The following is a 20,282-nucleotide window of genomic DNA, read 5'->3' on the forward strand; positions in this document are numbered from 1 at the left end:
CACAGTGGTTTTTAATAGTATCATCTTTGTAAATCTCAGGTTATTAGTTTGTTTGTTTTTTTCACTAATAGAAAAGAGGTTGGGTGTTGTGGTGCCTCACACCTATAATCCCAGCACTTTTGGAGGCCAAGGCGGGCGGATTACTTGAGGTCAGAAGTTCCAGACCAGCCTGGCCTGACCAACATGGGAAACCCTGTCTATACTAAAATGCAAAAATTAGCTGGGCGGGGTGTCGTGCGCCTGTAATCTCAGCTACTTGGGAGGCTGAGGCAGGAGAATTGCTTGAACCTGGGAGGCAGAGGAGTGAAGTGAATTAAGTTATTTTACTGGTTGTGTTTTTACTCTGTGCCACTGGTTATTTTTTCTTTTTCTTTTTCTTTTTTTTTTTTTTGAGATGGAGTTTCACTCTTGGTTGCCCAGGCTGGAGGGCTGGAGTGCAATGGCAAAATCTTGGCTCACTGCAACCTTTGCCTCCCAGGTTCAAGTGATTCTCCTGCCTCAGCCTCCCAAGTAGCTGGGATTAGCTAGCATTACAGGCACCCGCCAACATGTCTGGCTAATTTTTTTTTTATTTTTAGTAGAGATGGGGTTTTGTTATGCTGGCCAGGCTGGTCTTGAACTTCTGACCTGGTGATCTGCCCACTTCAGCCTCCTAAAATGCTGGGATTACAGACGTGAGCCACCACACCCAGCCTCCACTGGTTATTTTCAAGTCTGATAGAAGTCGAGGATTTAAATATTTACTAAAGAGCTCAGGGTAGCTATCTTTGTTACATAAAATTTAAGTTAATTTTTGAATATTGTGTCTAACTTGAAATAGCTCCTATAATGATAGGTTCAGAAAGTCTCATTTTATGTCTTTGGTGATGGTTTTATTTATTTTTATTTTTGAGACAGAGTGTTGCTCTTGTTGCCCAGGCTGGAGTGCAACGGTGCAATCTTGGCTCACTTCAACCTCTGCCTCCCGGGGTGAAGCTATTATCCTGTCTCAGCCTCGCCAGTAGCTGGGATAACAGGTGCTTGCCACCAAGCCCGGCTAACTTTTTGTATTTTTCATAGAGATGGGGTTTCACCATGTTGGCCAGGCTAATCACCTGAGGTCATCGACCCATCTCACCCTCCTAAAGTGCTGGGATTACAGGCGTGAACCACTGTGCTGGGCCTAAATAGATGTAATCTTGCACCTAGGACAAAAACTTGCATTGACAGTTACATATGGTTAAGTACTAAACATTACACAGCAAAAATAAACTGTCTCCAACCTCCAGACTCCACTTGAAAATCTGATGATTAAGACTATTTTTTTAAAAACCTTCATCCTATTGATTCCTTTTTTTTTTTTTTTTTGAGACGGAGTTTCACTCTTGTTACCCAGGCTGGAGTACCATGGCGCGATGGCGCAATCTCGGCTCACCGCAACCTCCGCCTCCTGGGTTCAGGCAATTCTCCTGCCTCAGCCTCCTGAGTAGCTCAGATTACAGGCATGCGCCACCATGCCCAGCTAATTTTATATATTTTTAGTAGAGACGGGGTTTCACCATGTTGACCAGGATGGTCTCGATCTCTTGACCTCGTGATCCACCCGCCTCGGCCTCCCAAAGTGCTGGGATTATAGGCATGAGCCACCATGCCAGGCCATGCTATTGATTTCAAAAGTATTTCCCCTTCTGTAAGACCATTACCGAGGCTGGGCCTGAGGTCAGGAGTTTGAGACCAGCCTGACTAACATGGAGAAACCCCGTCTCTACTAAAAATACAAAATTAGCCAGGCGTGGTGGTGCATGCTTGTAATCTCAATTTGTAATCCTCTGGAGGCTGAGGCAGGAGAATTCTTGAACCCAGGAGGCGGAGATTGCTGTGAGCCAAGGTCACGCCATTACACTCTAGCCTAGGCAACAGGAGCAAAAATTGGTCTCAAAAAAAAAAATTATATTTATTTGAGCAAATCAAATGAACAAGTTCACATTTAAAGGCAAGAGTTGGCTGGACGCGGTGGCTCATGCCTGTAATCCTAGCACTTTGGGAGGCCAGGGTGGGTGGATCACCTGAGGTCAGGAGTTCAAGACCAGCCTGGCCATCATGGTGAAACCCCATCTTAAAAAAAAAAAAGGGCAAGAGTTCTATTAAACATTTGGTATTGTTATTGTAGTCTTGACTTAGTAAAACCATCAAGTTAATAGAGTTTAAAACTAAGCTGCTTGGTGACTGCTGCTGTTTATTAAGTAGGTATCACATTTCTATAGGAAGATGTAGTCAAGTTTTGTAAATCTACTTATATTTGGAAGGATTTAAGTGTTAAAACTATTTGTCTTTTGGCAATCTTTGAGCACATGAGCAAGTTTGCATTGCAGTTAATAGTTGAAAATGGCTAAGCACCTAAGTAACCAAAAAGGAGGTTATAAATTAGATTACAGAATTAGTTTTGTCTACCCTTTACCTGTCTTCCATTATTTGATCTTCGCCAGCATTTAGTATGCTTTTTCTGTAAAGGACCAGTAAATAGTAAATATTTTAGGCTTTGCAGCCAGGATACAAAATAGAGGATATTATCTATGTACTTAATATAAAAGGAAAGAAAAAAATCCACAGTTTTTTAAATTTCAGCCCAAAATGTCAATATATAAGTTTTTTATTGATAAAATAACAATATAAGATAGAACATTTTGTAATACAGGCCTACTAATGAGAAATGTAGAATTTTATTTTTGTAGGGGTAGGGGAGATAACACTTTGTTTAATTGAGGATCAGAGTTAGTGTTTTTTATAATCAAATCAATTGCTTATACTTATCTATAAAAACCATTCTTGGCCAGGCGCGGTGGCTTATGCCTGTAATCCCAGCACTTTGGGAGGCCGAGGCAGGTGGATCACCTGAGGTTAAGAGATTGAGACCATCCTGGTTAAAATGGTGAAACCCTGTCTTTACAAAAAATAAAAAAAGAGTTGACTGGGTGTGGTGGTATGTGCCTGTGGTCTCAGCTACTTGGGAGGCTGAGGCAGGAGAATTGCTTGAACCAGAGAGGCAGAGGTTGTGGTAAGCCGAGATCTTGCCATTGCACTCCAGCCTGGGCAACAAGAGCGAAACTCCGTGTCAAAAAAGAAAAACCGTTCTTGGCCTGGCATGGTGGCTCATGCCTGTAATCCCAGCAATTTGGGAGGCTGAGAATGGTGGATCACCTGAGGTCAGGCGTTTAAGACCAGCCTGGCCAACGTGGTGAAACCCTGTCTCTACTAAAAACACAAAAATTAGCTGGGCGTGGTGGAGGGCATCTGTGATCCCAGCTATTTGGGAGGCTGAGGCAGAATTGCTTGAACCCAGGAGGCGAAGGTTGCAGTGAGTGGAAATCTCGCCATTGCGCTCCAGCCTGGGTGACAAAAGCAAGACTCCGTCTTTAAAAAAAAAAAAAAATTTCTTATCTTTGGGGGCTGGCTGTACAAAAACAGGCAATAAACCAGATTTGGCCATGGTTCATAGTTTCCTGACCCTTGATTTATCCTGTAAAACTAGTAGAATTTGATTAACTTTTGTTTTATCGAAGCTTTTTTTTTTTTGAGACAGAGTCTTGCTCTGTCACCCAGGCTGGAGTGCAATGGCACGATCTCAGCTCACTGCCACCTCCGCCTCCCAGCTTCAAGCAATTCTCTGCCTCAGCCTCCCAAGTAGCTTGGATTACAGGCATGTGCCACCATGCCCGGCTAATTTTTTGTGTTTTTAGTAGAGACAGGGTTTCGCCATGTTGGCTAGGCTGGTCTCGAACTCCTGACTTCAGGTGATCCGCCCACCTCAGCCTTCCAAAGTGTTGGGATTACAGGCGTGAGCCACCGTGCCCAGCTAAAAAGTACACATTTAAAATCCAAGCTCCATTTTCCCGTCATGTTTATTAATTTGTCCCATTGCAGGTTATGTTTTTCTTCCTTGTTTTTTTTTTTTTTTTGAGATGGAGTCTCACTCTGTCACCCAGACTGGAGTACAATGGCGTGCTCTCAGCTCACTGCAACCTCCGCCTCCTGGGTTCAAGCAGTTCTCCTGCCTCAGCCTCCTAAGTGGCTGGGATTACAGGGGCATGCCACCACACCTGGCTAATTTTTGTATATTTAAGTAGAGACGGGGTTTTTTCATGTTGGTCAGGCTGTTCTCGAACCCCTGACCTGGTGATCCACCTGCCTTAGCCTTTCAAAGTGCTGGGATTACAGGTGTCAACCACCGTGCCCAGCTTGTAGGATATGTTTCTTTTGTCTGCATGGGTAGGGATAATTTTATTTATTTTCATTTTTGAGATGGGGTCTCGCTATGTTGCCCAGGCTGGAGTCCAGTGGCTATTCACAAGTGCCATCCCACTACTGATCAGCATGGGAGTTTTTTTTTTTTTTTGAGACGGAGTTTCGCTCTTGATACCCAGACTGGAGTGCAATGGCGCGATCTCGGCTCACCGCAACCTCCGCCTCCTGGGTTCAGGCAATTCTCCTGCCTCAGCCTCCTGAGTAGCTGGGATTACAGGCACGTGCCACCGTGCCCAGCTAATTTTTTGTATTAGTAGAGACGGGGTTTCACCATGTTGACCAGGATGGTCTCGATCTCTTGACCTCGTGATCCACCTGCCTCGGCCTCCCAAAGTGCTGGGATTACAGGCTTGAGCCACCGCGCCCGGCCAGCATGGGAGTTTTGACCTCTACTCTGTTTCTGACCTGTGCCAGTTCACCCCTTCTTAGGCAACCTGGTGGTCTCCCACTCCCAGAAGGTCACCATATAGATGCCGAACTTAGTGTGGACACCCTATCGGCATAGCGCACTACAGCCCAGAACTGCTGGGTTCTAGCTATCCTCCAGCCTCAGCCTCCTGAGTAGCTGGGACTACAAGCATGCACCACTGCGCCTGTCGAGATAATTTTTTTTTTTTTTTGAGACGGAGTTTCGCTTTTGTTACCCAGGCTGGAGTGCAATGACGCAATCTCGGCTCACCGCAACCTCCGCCTCCTGGGTTCAGGCAATTCTCCTGCCTCAGCCTCCTGAGTAGCTGGGATTACAGGCACGCGCCACCATGCCCAGCTAATTTTTTGTATTCTTAGTAGAGACGAGGTTTCACCATGTTGACCAGGATGGTCTCGATCTCTTGACCTCGTGATCCACCCGCCTCGGCCTCCCAAAGTGCTGGGATTACAGGCGTAAGCCACCGCACCCGGCCTAATTTTTTTTTTTTTCCGAGACGGGGTTTCGCTGTTGTTACCCAGGCTGGAGTGCAATGGCACTATCTCGGCTCACCGCAACGTCTGCCTCCTGGGTTCAGGCAATTCTTCTGCCTCAGCCTCCTGAGTAGCTGGGATTACAGGCACGTTGCCACCATGCTCAGCTAATTTTTTGTATTTTTTTTTTTTTTTTTTTTTTTTTTTTTTTGAGACGGAGTTTCGCTCTTGATACCCAGGCTGGAGTGCAATGGCGCGATCTCGGCTCACCGCAACCTCCGCCTCCTGGGTTCAGGCAATTCTCCTGCCTCAGCCTCCTGAGTAGCTGGGATTACAGGCACGTGCCACCATGCCCAGCTAATTTTTTGTATTAGTAGAGACGGGGTTTCACCATGTTGACCAGGATGGTCTCGATCTCTTGACCTCGTGATCCACCCGCCTCGGCCTCCCAAAGTGCTTGGATTACAGGCTTGAGCCACCGCGCCCGGCCAATTTTTTGTATTTTTATTAGAGACGGGGTTTCACCGTGTTGACCAGGATGGCCTCGATCTCTTGACCTCATGATCCACCCACCTTGGCCTCCCAAAGTGCTGGGATTACAGGCTTCAGCCATCGCGCCCGGCCAATTTTTAAAAGCTTGGCTAAGTAAAAACTGATTTTCTTAATTATTGCCCTTAAGGTTTAAAAAAAAGGTCTTTGGGGAAATTTTAAGCAATCTGCCAGCCAAGAAACATTTAAATCCCACCTAGTTTAATTCTTACAGAAATGCATGCGAATAGGCTAGACGTGGTGGTTCATACCTGTAATTTCAGCACTTTAGAAGACTGAGGCGGGAGGATCACTTGAGGACAGGAGTTACAGGCCAGCCCTGGCAACATAGCAAGACTCTATTTCTATAAAAAATTTTAAAAATTAGCTGGGTGTGGTGGCTCATGACTGTAGTCCCAAACACTCAGGAGACTGAGGCAGGAAGATCACGAGCCCAGGAGTTCGAGGGTTGCTATGAATGTGCTGGCCCACTCTAGCCTAGGCAGTAGAGGGAGACCGTGTCTCAAAAAAAAAAAAACAAAAGCATAGGAATCGTTTAATCATCTTGTTAGATGCCTGACTTCATATATAAGGCTTATTAAAGCTAATTATTAAGAAATTACAACACAACTCACATCTTCACATTAATGCTGTTGTCTTCAAAGTAGTTGGTGACTTTGGAAGGTGGCAGATTTAGCTCAGTGATTGTCATCTTTTCTCAATGTTTTCAAGACTCCTTTTTTACAACTTTTTTTCTTTTTTTGTTCTTTTTTTTTTTTTTTTTTTAATAGAGGCGGGGTTTCACCATATTGGTCAGACTGGTCACGAACTCCTGACCTCAGGTGATCCACCTGCCTCAGCCTCCCAATGTGCTGGGATTACAGGCATGAGCCACCGCGCCGGGCCTTTTACAACTTTTTTATCACTCACTTTGAAGTCATACTCAGTTGTGATATTAATTCTGGTATATTTATTAAAGTCAACTTGTGCTTTACTGTTTATAGAAGTATTCAACTTGTATAGGCTAACGCTGCCCCAACAAAGTAGAAATATAGGCTAGGAGAAGGGCATCTTTTATTGAATCCATTTTGCTAGATTTCATGTAAACTGTTTCTGAACTCTCCTAAGAGAAAATCTTCTGAAATTTCTTGAATTTTTAAATATCCTCCTTTTCGATGACCTTTTGATAATGATTTCCTTTGTTAAATCTGACCTGCAGTAACATTACCTTTCTAAAGAACAGAAATTGGTGTTTGAGGAGGAGGGGTTTTTATATAGTTGCTTATGAGGTTTGTTTTGTTTTTTCCTAAGGAAGACTGGGTTGCTTTTGTGATCTTATCTGTTTCAAATTGTTGTTATTATTCAGTTCTATTCACTTCTCCTGTATGCAACTTCATAAATGTAGAAGAGATGAACCTTAGAACTTACAGTCTTTTTCTGCAGACAGAATTTCTTAATCATTATGTAAACATATTAGAAGTTTCTAGTAATTTCATGGCCTTCCTCAATAGTAACTTTGAGTGTTTATACAGAACAGTTCTTTGCAACTAGCCTAAAGAGTCCTTCATTTTTCTTTCTTCTCTCTTATCTGTGGAGATTGAAAATACATTGTCATCCTTCAGAAAGCACTTCTTACTATACTCTATTGTAGGAAACTTTAATATTAAACTTTTCAGTAACTCTAAAGGTAAAGAGAGAAGCTTTTTTACCCTTAAGATCTTTGTTATGGAGGTTCTTCTCATTGACTTGAAATATAGATTGTATTAATTCTGCTCTAATATCAGTTTTTTATTATAATATATTTACATTAACATTTCTCTACTGACAATTTTTACAGTGGTTGAATACAATAAATAGCTTTTTTTTTTTTTTTTTTTTTTTTTTTTTGGTGAGGCGTGGTGGCTCACACCTATAATCCTAGCACTTTGGGAGGCTGAGGCAGGAGAATTGCCTGAATCCAGGAGGTGGAGATCCTTGCCATTGACTCCAGTCTGGGCAATAAGAGGGAAATTCCATCGGGGGTGGGGATGGGGGTGGGGGAAGCTCGGCTGGGCATGGTGGCTCATGCCTGTAATCCCAGCACTTCAGGAGGCCAAGGTAGGCAGATCACAAGGTCAGGAGATCCAGACCATCCTGGTCAACATGGTGAAACCCCATCTCTACTAAAATACAAAAAAATTAGCCTGGCCTGGTACCACGCACCTGTAGTCTCAGCTACTTGGGAGCCTGGGGCAGGGGAGTTGCGTGAATCTGGGAGGCAGAGGTTGCAGTGAGCCAAGATTGTGCCATTGCACTCCAACCTGGTGACAGAGCAGGTCCCAAAAAAAAAAAAAGAAAAGCTCTTTTTGAGGAATGAGCTTATGCATAATTTCTGGTGTCTGCATTCAAGCACTATAAAGTAGTAAGTTGATATGGATGCTGAGAAGACCAAGACAAAGGACCTACAAACAAAAAGAAAAAAAAAAATAAGTCGATGTGGAAAACATTAGGCTTTTCAAGTCCTAAATATGAAGGTACTATATGAGTGTAAAAAAAACATTTTTTCCAATTATATGGGTATAGATTTTTTAGCCTCTATAGAACATACCATAGACCACCTTAAGAGCTAAGATGAGGCTTGTTTTACAATCCATTCATTTAATTGCTTTGAGAGATTACACTTGTTTCTATTTTTGGGGAAATAACATTTTTTCTCTTAATCTTGTCCAGTTGAAAGCTAATAATTTTATTATGATTTGACCGTTTTTTTTCCCTAATGTCAAAATTTTTTCATGATGTCAACAGCTGTCTCTAATTTGACATTATTTAACTTTAGGCTTTGCTGATAATCTTTGAGGATACCTATGAACCTCAAATATATTTTATAGAATATTTCTTTTATGTGATAGTGCTAGTACGTATTTGTTGTATTGCTTAGTAGATGTATTAAGTGTTTCAGAATACACATAATTTAGATTTGTTTGGCTCAATTCAGCAGATGCTTGAATACCTACCAAGTATAGGGCACTATGCCAGCACTATACAGCTTTCCTTGAAGAAAAGCAATCACTGCCCTTGAGGAGCATATAATCTAGTAGGAGAAATAAAATATTTACACGAGTTTTTACATGTAGGAAACTGAATGAAAACTAAGTGTCAAAATAAATATAAACCAAGTACGATGGGTAAGGAGAAATCACTCTGGTCTGGGAATAATTGGGAAAAAGGTTTAATAAAAAAAAGTTAGTGTTTTAGATGGGGCTTGAAAGCTTATCTACTGTGTAACATACACTGTCTCAATAGTATTCATTGTTATGGCTAACCATCCATAATTTATCTTACTAAAAATAATCAAAATCTGATTTCTATCTTGCCTATTAGAGTGACAATAAATATAATTTGTTTCTTTTTCCCAGTGAGAAGTGATTATTTTGTTTATCTGTTTCTTCCAGGAAAACATTTAAAGTTGATGATATGTTATCAAAAGTAGAGAAAATGAAAGGAGAGCAAGAATCTCATAGGTAAGATAACCTATCAGTTTACATTAAGCAATATACTTCAGGAAAGAGGAAAAATTACAGTGATCATTTTTGTAGTGATCACCTTGGTGTAAGGAGTTAGAGGGAACCTTAGAGGTCAGGTGGTCCAAACTCATACACAAGTCAGGAATTAATTTCTGTAGCATTCCTGGCAGGGAATCCTTAAGCTTTGGCTTGAATACCTCCAGTGTAGTTGTATTTATTATTGTTTATCTCTATTACTAATTTCTTGCATTTTGAATGAAACCTCTGACTTCTGCAGTTGGTCTTAACCCTACCACCTCATTTAAAGAGGGATACTCACATTTATGGTATCCTTATGTGTACTAGGTACTGTGGCAAGGACTTCACAATATCATGTATCTTATAAGTTATTCTCAAATATGAGAGATGTTCTCTTTTTTTTCAGTTTTTTCTTCTTCTTTAAATCTGTCAGGCAACATTCATAACTTTATTTCATATTTGAAATATGTTTCTTACATTATAGATTAAGAAACGAACATTTAATGTACAGTAAAATCTATTTATTGTACATTATCAGATGTATACCTAGAACTATTCCCTAAATGTTCTGACTAGTATGTCTGTCTACTCTAGACAGTATGCTTCCGTTTATTTTTTGATGTGTAAGCCGTTTATTTTTTGATATTTTTGATAGAAAATTGAATATTCTAAAGAGAAACAGGAGCTTGGGTGATGTTTGTTCATTCATTAACCGCCATTAGAGAGAATGCAGAACTAAAAACACTAGATTTTTTAAAAACAGAGTTGGAAAATTTGTCACAATCCATTTTTGTTTTCCTCCTAAAGTTTTAAATCACAGTTTACCAGTTTAGATAGGATATACACTTAATGATTCACCATTTATGCATCTCATTGTTTTCTCATTGTTCTAGTGACTGGTAAAATACTTCATTTTTTTTCAGTCACTTATATTTTAAGTTTGGCTTTGGAATTAGGTGACTTTTTCTTAACGTCAGTTGTACAATGACATTTATTGTTTTGTATCCTGCAATTTTGTGGGGTTGAAGTATGATGTATATTTCCATGTCTAGGCAGTCCTGACTTGTAAATAATCTGTGATAGTCCATTCTAGAAGCTGCGATCCTGAATCGTTATCTATTACATCTGTGGAATGCCCTGGGAGGACCCTATAAGATTGAACTGAGATTATTCCCAGTGCATGCACATTTTTCTTTACTAGAATTTCTATTCCAGATCCTTGTCTGTTCACCCACCCTAGACACAGAGCTCTTGGGATCCTCAGGGACTTTTTTACTTAAAACATAGACTATAGTAAGAGCCTGGTCTGACCTCTCTGTTCTTTTCTCCTGACCACCTTAAAAATTTGCCCTCTAGCTATTTCAGGGTTCAAGTGAGAAGGAAGCCTGAACCAACAAGAGCACTCTACTCTTTTTTTCATCTTCCTCATCAAGGTTTTACCTTCACTACTAAACCCTATTACTATCTCATTGTGACATTGGCTTTGATAAATATTGCAGAACTTCCCTAAGAGAGTTTGTTTGAGGGAGATACATACTGTTCATTTCTCTCTGAACAATCGTTTCCCAAATAATTTTGTTCCTTTTGACCGGGTGGGTTTAATAGCAACTCAGAGATCAATGTCAGAGGGTTATGTAAATTTCTGCTTGTAATTTTGGAAGAGAACTTCTTCCATCTTTAGGGTCTAGCTGGGACCACTGAGTTGGCCATTTCAGCCCCTCAAGCTTCTTATGAATGTCTCAATATTGCTCCCAGGAGGAATAATTAGGAAAGTGCATCATTTTAAGTTTACCCCTAAGACCCTGTATTATTAACTTTCTTTAATCTATTTCTTTTTTTTTGAGATGGAATTGTGCAGTGGTGCTATCTCGGCTCACTGCAGTTGTCATCTCCTGGGTTCAAGTGATTCTCCGGCCTCATCCTCCCAAATTGCTGGGATTACAGGCGCCACGATGCCCAGCTAATTTTTTTTATTTTTAGTAGAGACGGGGTTTCACCATGTTGGCCAGGCTGGTCTTGAACTCCTAACTTCTGGTGATTCACCCTCTTCACAGTCCCAAAGTGCTGGAATTATAGACATGAGCCACCATGCCCAGACTCCTTTAATCTGTTTCTTATCTCAAATTAAGGTAATCTTGTTTTTCTCCTAAACCTATCACACAGGACTGTAAGAAGCTCGGTAGACACCAGTATATGGTGCCAGCAGTATAAAACTTTGCTTCTAAAATCTATTGTCAAATTCTTCCTTAAAAGATAACACAAGCTGGGCATGATGGCTAACGCCTATAATCCCAACACTTTGGAGGCCAAGGTGGGTGAATCATCTGAGGCTAGGAATTTGAGACCAGCCTGACCAACAGGGCAAAACTCTGTCTCTACTAAAAATGCAAAAATCGGCCACACGAGGTGGTGTATACCTTTCCCAGCTACTTGGGTGGCTGAGGCAGGAGAATCCCTTGCACCTGGGAGGCAGAGGTTGCAATGAGCTGAGATCATGCCACTGCACTCCAGCCTGGGTAAGAGTGAGATTCTATCTCAAAAAAAGAAAAAAAAAAAAAAACGATAAAACAAATTATTATTTCATAACATTAGTAGAAATTCAGATCTTAAATCATACACAAAAGTACCTCTCCTCTATTTACATTCTCTGTACTATTTCATTCAGTTTGATTGTATCCTAGATCTGTGTTGCTGTAGTCTGGGAGTCTTCCACTAGAATTCATGTTCTTTTAGCACTGCCAGAGTTATAGTATGTCTGCTCCTGAGCACAATATATTTCATTTCTCAAAGTTAGAAGGATATCAAGATAAATAAAAATACCATAGTAGTATAGCCCAAAAGTTAGTTTAGTCAAATAAATGCCCGAGCTGATTATGACATTTGTAATGATTTATAAACTAAACCAAAATACTGGCATTATCTGCTCAAAAGAAGTTGGTGTTTCAGGGTCTTTTCTTTCTTTTTTTTTTTTTTTTCAAGACGGGGTTTCACCATGTTGGTCAGGCTGGTCTTGAACTCTTGACCTCAGGTGATCTGCCCGCCTTGGCCTCCAAAGTGCTTGGATTACAGGCGTGAGCCACCACGCCCAGCCTCAGAGTCTTTTCTATTTCAGGCCTACAGTTGTCTTATAAGTCACTTGCAGAAACTTGTTAGTGGAAGGAGCGGATAGAAAAACATGGGCTATTAAATGGTTGTTCCTTTTTTTTTGTATATATTTTTTTAATTTAGTGGAGATGGGGTTTCACCATCTTGGCTAGGCTGGTCTTGAACTCCTGACCTGGTTATCCACCTGCTTCGGTCTCCCAACAAAATGCCTATCCCCCCTCCCCCCCCCTTTTTTTTTTAAATGAAGTCTCACTCTTTCACCCAAGCTGGAGTGCAGTGGCACAATTTTGGCTCACTGCACCCTTGGCCTCCTGGGTTCAAGCGATTCTCCTGCCTCAGCCTCCCGAGTAGCTGGGACTACAGGCATGTGCTACCATGCCTAACAAATTAATTGTATTTTTAGTAGAGACAGGGTTTCACTATGTTGGCCAGGTTGGTCTCAAACTCCATACCTGGTGATCTACCTTCAGCCTCCTGATGTGCTGGGTAACAGGCATGAGCCACTGCACCCAGCCTTTTTTTTTTAAGAGTCTCCCACTATTGCCCAGGGTGGAGTGCAGTGGCATGATCTTGGCTGACTACAACCTCTGCCCCCCAGGTTTAAGAGATTCTCCTGCCTCAGCCTCCCTAGTAGCTGGGATTATAGGTGTACACTACCATAGCCTACTAATTTTTAGTAGAGACAGGGTTTCACCATGTTGGCCAGGCTGGTCTCAAACTCCTGACCTCAGTGATCCTCCCATCTCGGCCTCCCAGAGTGTTGGGATTATAGGTGTGAGCCACCACGTCTGGCTTTTTTCTTTTATTAAGAGACAGGTCTTGCTCTGTTGCCCAGGCTGGAAGACAAGTGGCTGCTCAGTGCAGCCTCAAACTCCTGGGCTCAAACCATCCTCCCACCTTAGCCTCCTGAGTAGATAGGACTACAGGTGTGTGCCACCATGCCTGGCTAATTTTTAAATTTTTGTAGAGACAGGATCTCACTATGTTGCCCAAGCTGGTCTTAAACTCCTTGCCTCAAGTGATCCTTTCAGATTGACTTCCCAGAGTGCTGGGATTACGGGTGTGAGCCACCATGCCTGGCCTTTATTTTCTTCATAGAAGGTCTCATATAATGCATTATGTCCTTTCCAGCTCTTGTTTCTGGTACTCCAGTTTTAAATTTTTTGTGGACTTTGACCAAGCACTATGGCTGATTAGAATAAATCTCTTGCCTTTCTGTAGTTGTGTATGCCAGCAGGATTCTAGGGATTCTTAGGCTGTCAATCCTATCAATTTTGAAATTAATCCTTTTTTTTTTTTTTAAGATGGAACGTAGCTTTGCACTAAGGCTGGAGTGCAGTATTGTGATCTCGGCTTACTGCAACCTCCACCTCCCAGGTTAAAGCAATTCTCATCCCTCAGCTTCCTGAGTAGCTGGGATTACAGGCAAGTGCCACCATGCCCAGCTAATTTTTGTGTTTAGTAGAGACGGGGTTTCACCATGTTGGTCAGGCTGGTCTTGAACTGCTGACCTCAAGTAATCCACCTGCCTTGGCCTCCCAAAAGTGCTGGGATTACAGGCGTGAGTCACTGCAACCATCTCCAATGCTGGAATTCTCTAGTCATAACTCTTGAGTGCTGAGTGCATCTTCATGGACCAAAATGCATCATGAAAAGATTTTTAGATTTGAGTTGTTTTCAAGTATTTACCAGAGCCAAATAAAGCAAAATGTCACCTCTCTCTTGCACTTATTCCTCGTCTTCTATTAGTAGCTGGAGAAAAATCCCCTCAAAAGATACTTGAGTTTGAATTATAACTTTTATTTTATTTTGTTATTATTTTTTTGAGATGGAGTTTTGCTCTTGTTACCCAGGCTGGAGTACAGTGGCGTGATCTCAGCTCACTGCAACCTCTGCCTCCTGGGTTCAAGCAATTCTCCTGCCTCAGCCTCCCGAGTAGCTGGGACTACAGGCATGCGCCACCATGCCCAGCTAATTTTTGTATTTTTAGTAGAAACGGGGTTTCACCATGTTGACCAGGATGGTCTCGATCCCTTGACTTTGTGATCCACCCACCTCAGCCTCACAAAGTACTGGGATTATAGGCGTGAGCCACCGAGCCCGGCCGAATTATAACTTTTATTAGGGTTATTTTCAAGCATGTATTTTTAGTTTATTTTCTTTCTTTCTTTCTTTTTTTTTTTTGAGGCAAAGTCTTGCTCTGTCACCCAGGCTGGAGTACAGTGGCACCATCTTGGCTCACTACAATCTCCACCTCTGGGTTCAAGCAATTCTTGCACCTCAGTCTCCCAAGTAGCTGTGATTACAGGCATCTGCCACCATACCCGGCTAATTTTTGTATTTTTAGTAGAGATGGGGCTTCACCTGTTGCCTGCGCTGATCTTGAACTCCTGACCTCATGTGATCCGCCCGCTCTGGCCTCCCAAAGTGTTGATGTCAGCCACCATGCCCGGCCTTATTTTTATTTTTTGAGAGAAGGTCTTGCTCTGTCACCCAGGCTGGAGACCGATGGATTGAACTCCTGGACTAAAGGGATCCTCCTGCCTCAGCCTTCTGAGTAGCTGAGACTACAGGCATGTGCTATCACACCTGCCTAGTTTTTTGAATTTTTGTAGAGTCAGGGTCTCACCATCTTGCCCAGGCCATTTTTGAACTCCTGTCCTCAAGTGATCCTTTCACCTCCACCTCCTGAAGTGCTGAGGTTACAGGAATGAGCCCCCATGCCCAGCCTCATTTTTATTTTTATTTTTGAGACAGAGTCTCACTCTGTCACCTGGCTGGAGTGCAGTGGCTCAGTCTCGGCTCATTGCAACCTCCGACTCCCTACCTTAGCCTCCCGAGTAGCTGGGGTTACAGGCACCTGCCACTATGCCCAAAATTTACAGGCACATGCCAACACACCCAACTAATTTTTTTATTTTAGTAGAGAAAGGGTTTCACCATATTAGCCAGGATGGTCTCTACTTCAGGTGATCTGCTGGCCTCGGCCTCCCAAAGTGTTTGGATTACAGGCGTGAGCCACTGTGCCTGGCTCATTTTTATTTTCAGTAGGTTGATAAGGCAATGTGCCTTCTTTGACTTTTTGATGCAGTCTAAGCTTTTGAATTAATAGTCTTCCTTTTCTAAACCCCCTCCCCCTGTTTAATTTTTTGAGACAGTCTTGCTCTATGGCTCAGGCTGGAGTGCAGTGGCATGATCTCAGACTCAACTGCAACCTCCGCTCCCAGGTTCAAGCAGTTCTCACACCTCAGCCTCCCGAGTAGCTAGGGTTACAGGCACCCGCCACTATGCCCAAAATACAAAAATACAGCTATTTCTGTATTTTTAGTTGAGATGGGGTTTTACCATGTTGGCTAGGATGATCTGGAACTCCTGACTTCAAGTGACCCACCAACCTCAGCCTCCCAAAGTGCTAGGATTACAGGCGTGAGCCACAATGCCTGGCTAAACCTCCCCCTTTTTAAGCACCTCTTTTTACAGTAAGAAGGCCTGGATTTATATTTTTGTGGGTGCTTTTCATTTCCTTAGTGTACAATGTTCTAGGCACTAAACTAAGCCCTCGGGGTTATAATTGTGAACAAAATGGATAAAGGCCCTGCCTTTATGGAGCTTAGTGTTTAAGGGAGAAAGACATAATCATATAATAAATGTAAATTAAGTGCTGGGAAAGAAAAGCATAAGAAAACTATGAGTGTATAAAGCAGGAGAACCAGCTCTCATTTGAGGTGTTAGATCGGAATAATGATGGTCAGGGAAGGCATCTCTGAAGAAATAAGCTATTATTTGAAAGAAGAGTATAGAAATAAAATGGGGTGGGAGGATGAACAGATAGGTGGTTCTAGTTAAAGGGAATATTACACATATAGCATTTGATGCCAGAGTAGCTGTGTAGAAAGAGCAAGGAGAATGGTATGAGAAGAGGCTGGAGCAGATACCCAGGGTCAGATAGTACAGGATCTTCAAGGTTATTTAAGGATGTTGGTCTTAAAGTCATTCTGTCTTTTTTTTATTTTCTCTAAGAGATGGGGTCTCGTTCTGTCACCCAGGCTGGAGTGCAGTGATCCATTTTTAGCCTTCGGCATCCTCGAACTTCCAGGCTCCATTGTCTTATTTACTATTTTATTTTTTTAGAGATGGGGTTTTGCCCTGTCGCTGAGGCTGCAGTAAAGTGGTGTAATCATGGCTCAACTACAGCCAAGAACTGGTCTCAAGCGATCCTTCTTCCTTAGCCTCCTGAGTAGCTGGGACTACAGACACATGCCACTATGGCCCACTTATTTTACTTTCTCATATTAAAAAAAATTTTTTTGGAGACAGGGTCTCACTTCATTACCCAGGCTGGATTGCAATTGTACAATCATGACTCACTTCAGCCTTGACCTCCTGGACCCAAGTGATCCTCCTGCCTCAGCTTACTGAGTAGCTTAGGACCACAGGCACAAGATACCACACCTGGATAATTTTTAAAATTTTTGTAGAGACATGTCTTATGTTGCCCAGGCTGATTCCAAACTCCTGGCCTCAGATGATCCTCCTGCCTCAGCCTCTCAAAGCTTTGAGATTACAGGTGAGAACCACTACACTGAGCCTGTTTTATTTTATTATTATTATTATTATTTGAGACACAGTCTCATTCTTTCGCCAGGCAGGAGTGTACTGGCACAACCTTGGCTCACTGCCACCTTTGCCTCCTGGGTTCAAGCTATTCCCCTGCCTCAGCCTCCTGAGTAGCTGGAACTACAGCCGCCTGCCACCATGCCTGGCTAATTTTTTGTATTTTAGTAGAGATGGGGTTTCACCATGTTGGCTATGATGGTCTTGATCTCCTGACCTTGTGATCCGCCCGCCTGGGCCTCCCAAAGTGCTGGGATTGCAGGTGTGAGCCACCATACCTGGCCAATTTTTTAATATATGTAGTTATTATTTCTGCATTCTTCTGTTTCTTCCAACATCAGACCAGTACCTATGATGGTTAATATTATAATCTGAGTTCCAGGAGCAGGATGCTCCTGTTCTGTCACCTCAGAACCTTCTCAATATGTCACAGAAAATCCTCCCCACCCACCTCAGCTATTATTGCATTTCTCACCTAGCATTATGTTGTATAAAAAAGCCATTACATTATTTTATTACTCCCTCTATATATGTATATTGAGACGGAGTCTCGTTCTATGGCCTAGGCTGGAGTGCGCTGTTGCAGTCTCATCTCACTGTTATCTCTGCCTCCCAGGTTCAAGGGATTCTCTTGCCTCAGGCTCCCAGGTAGCTGGGATTACAGGTGTGCGCCACCATGCCCAGCTAATTTTTGTATTTTTAGTAGAGACTGGGTTTCACCATGTTATCCAGGATGGTCTTCAACTGCTGACCTCAAGTGATCCACCCACCTCGGTCTCCCAAAGTGCTGGGATTACAGGCCTGAGCCATCATGCCCGGCCTTATTTTATTACTATTTCTCCTGCCCCAGCCTCCTGAGTAGCTGGGATTGCAGGCATGCTCGGCTAAATTTTGTGGGGTTTTTATTTTTTTGGAAATGGAGATTTGCTCTTGTCACCCAGGCTGGAGTATAGTGGCGCAATCTCATCTCACTGCAACCTCTGCCTCCCGGGTTCAAGTGATTCTCCTGCCTGAGCCTCCCAAGTAGCTGGGATTATAGGTGCCCACCACCTCACCCTGCTAGTTTTTTGTATTTTTAGTAGAGACGGGGTTTTGCCATGTTGTACAGGCTGGTCTTGAACTCCTGACCTCAGGTGAGGGCTCATGTTTTATATTTTGTAGAGATGAGGTTTTGCCATATTTCCCGGGCGGACCTTGAACTCCTGAGCTCAAGTGATCTTCCCACCTTGTCCTCTTAAAGTGTTGAGATTACAGACATGAGCCACTGCATCTGGCCTATTAAATTATTTTAAAGAGAACTATTGGGGCGGGTGTGGTGGCTCATACCTGTAATCCCAGCACTTTTGGAGGCTGAAGCGGACACATCACAAGGTCAGGAGTTCGAGACCAGCCTGGCCAATATGGTGAAATCCCGTCTCTACGAGAAGTACAAAAATTATCTGGGCATAGTGGCAGGCACCTGTAGTCCCAGTTACTTGGGAGGCTGAGGCAGGAGAATCGCTTGAACCCAGGAGGCGGAGGTTGCAGTGAGCCAAGATTGCATCACTGCACTCCAGCCTGGGTGACAGAACAAGACTGTCTTAAAAAAAAAAAGAGATAGTGCGAACTGTTGGTATTAATGCTTTTTCCTTACCCTTCTGTTTTGTACATTTAGCTGCATTTAAAAATCTTTAGGCTGGCCAGGCGCAGTGACTCATGCCTGTAACCCCAGCACTTTGGGAGGCTGAGGCGGGCAGATCACTTGAGGTCAGGAGTTCGAGACTAGCCTGACTAACATGGTGAAACCCTATCTCTACTAAAAATACAAAAAAATAGGACAGGCGTAGTGGCTTGTGCCTGTAATCCCAGCACTTTGGGAGGCCAAGGCGGGTGGATCACGAGGTCAAGAGATGGAGACCATCCTGGCCAATGTGATGAAACCCCGTCTCTACTAAAAATACAAAAATTAGCTGTGTGTGGTGGCGCAAACCTGTAGTCCCAGATACTTGGGAGGCTCAGGCAGGAGAATCGCTTGAACTCAGGAGGCCAAGATTGCAGTGAGCCGAGATCACGCCACTGCACTCCAGCCTGGCTACAGAGTGAAACTCTTGTTTCTAAATAAATTAGCTGGGCATGGTGGTGTGCACCTATAGTCTCATCTACTTAGGATGCGGAGGCAGGGAGAATTGCTTGAACTCAGGAGGCAGAGGTTGCACCACCGCACTCTAGCCTGGGCGACTAAATGAGACTCCCTCTCAAAACAAATAAGAAAGATCTTTAGGCTGCTTTTTAGGTTGGTTATGAGACTTTTCCACCATTAATAAGATCTGATGTTTTCCCTTTCTTTTGTATACTTTGCCTTGACTATAAGCTTTGAAGTTGTTTTCAAGTTGTCATCTTTTCAGTCTTGAGTTTTTGTTCTTTTTTCAGAACCTGGGCTACACATTTCTTTTTGCATACTTATTCTTGAAGGTGCCTCATCAGTTGCCACTTGAGCATATCTGATTTAAAATTTTGAATATTCAAGAACAAATTTTAAAAATATTCCCTGTGTAATTTGTTGAATAGCTAATATCTTTAGATACCAAGTAGATTATCAGACTTGTCCGGTTTTGAGGTAATACTGCCATGCCCTTAAAATGAAGCCTTATACCTGCCACTAGCGGATTCACGTATAGAAATTAAAGACACTAATATTGGTCTCCTTTTTTCATGAAAACTGGTTCCTCTGTGGGATCTGGTTGTTCTTAAAATGTGAGGCTCTTCCTTGAATTTTGTTTCAAAGTGTTCGTCTCTTATGAATTTGCTTAGCATTATATTCTATAGACTGTATCAGAACTGCAGATGTTTATGCTTGGAATGCTGAAATTTGCATCTCAAAATTTCAAATTCTCTACCTAATTTCTTATTACCATGTTGTTTACTTCCTGAGAAGATACAGGGAACACATCACATAGATGAACCAAATTTCTTATATCTTATTTTGATCATCTAAACTAGATTTTTTGTGACCTAAAACCAAATAGTCCTGACCAACTTTACATATTTCTTTTCCTCCCCTTTATCTGATCCACTGACCAATTAAGATGTGGACAAAGGCTGGGCGCGGTGGCTCACGCCTGTAATCCCAGCACTTTGGGAGGCCAAGGTGGGCAGATCACCTGAAGTCAGGAGTTCAAAACCAGCCTGACCAACATGGAGAAACCCTGTCTCTAATAAAAATACAAAATTAGCCGGGCTGGTGGCACATGCCTGTAATCCTAGCTACTCTGGAGGCTGAGGCAGGAGAATTGCTTGAACCTGGGAGGCGGAGGTTGCGTGGAACTGAGATCGCAACGTCACACTCCAGCCTGG

At 42.7% G+C, this 20,282-nt stretch overlaps 1 protein-coding gene across 2 annotated transcripts in view; it reads left to right on the plus strand.

The window, feature by feature from the left end:
* The window catches only part of SUZ12 (SUZ12 polycomb repressive complex 2 subunit), a 64,141-nt gene that overhangs the window by 3,671 nt on the left and 40,188 nt on the right, over positions 1 to 20,282 (plus strand). Inside the window, exon 4 of one of the 2 annotated variants that reach the window (XM_064367669.1) lies at positions 9,141 to 9,209. The exons of the other annotated variant lie outside the window; for it this stretch is intronic. Within the exon in view, the coding sequence (XP_064223739.1) occupies positions 9,141 to 9,209 (69 nt within the window). The remainder of the gene's footprint in view (positions 1 to 9,140; positions 9,210 to 20,282) is intronic. 2 annotated transcript variants of the gene reach the window in all.

Source organism: Aotus nancymaae, unplaced genomic scaffold (assembly GCF_030222135.1).
Source record: "Aotus nancymaae isolate 86718 unplaced genomic scaffold, 86718_ANA_hifiasm-v0.15.2.pri h1tg000072l, whole genome shotgun sequence".
Lineage (NCBI taxonomy): Eukaryota > Metazoa > Chordata > Mammalia > Primates > Aotidae > Aotus > Aotus nancymaae.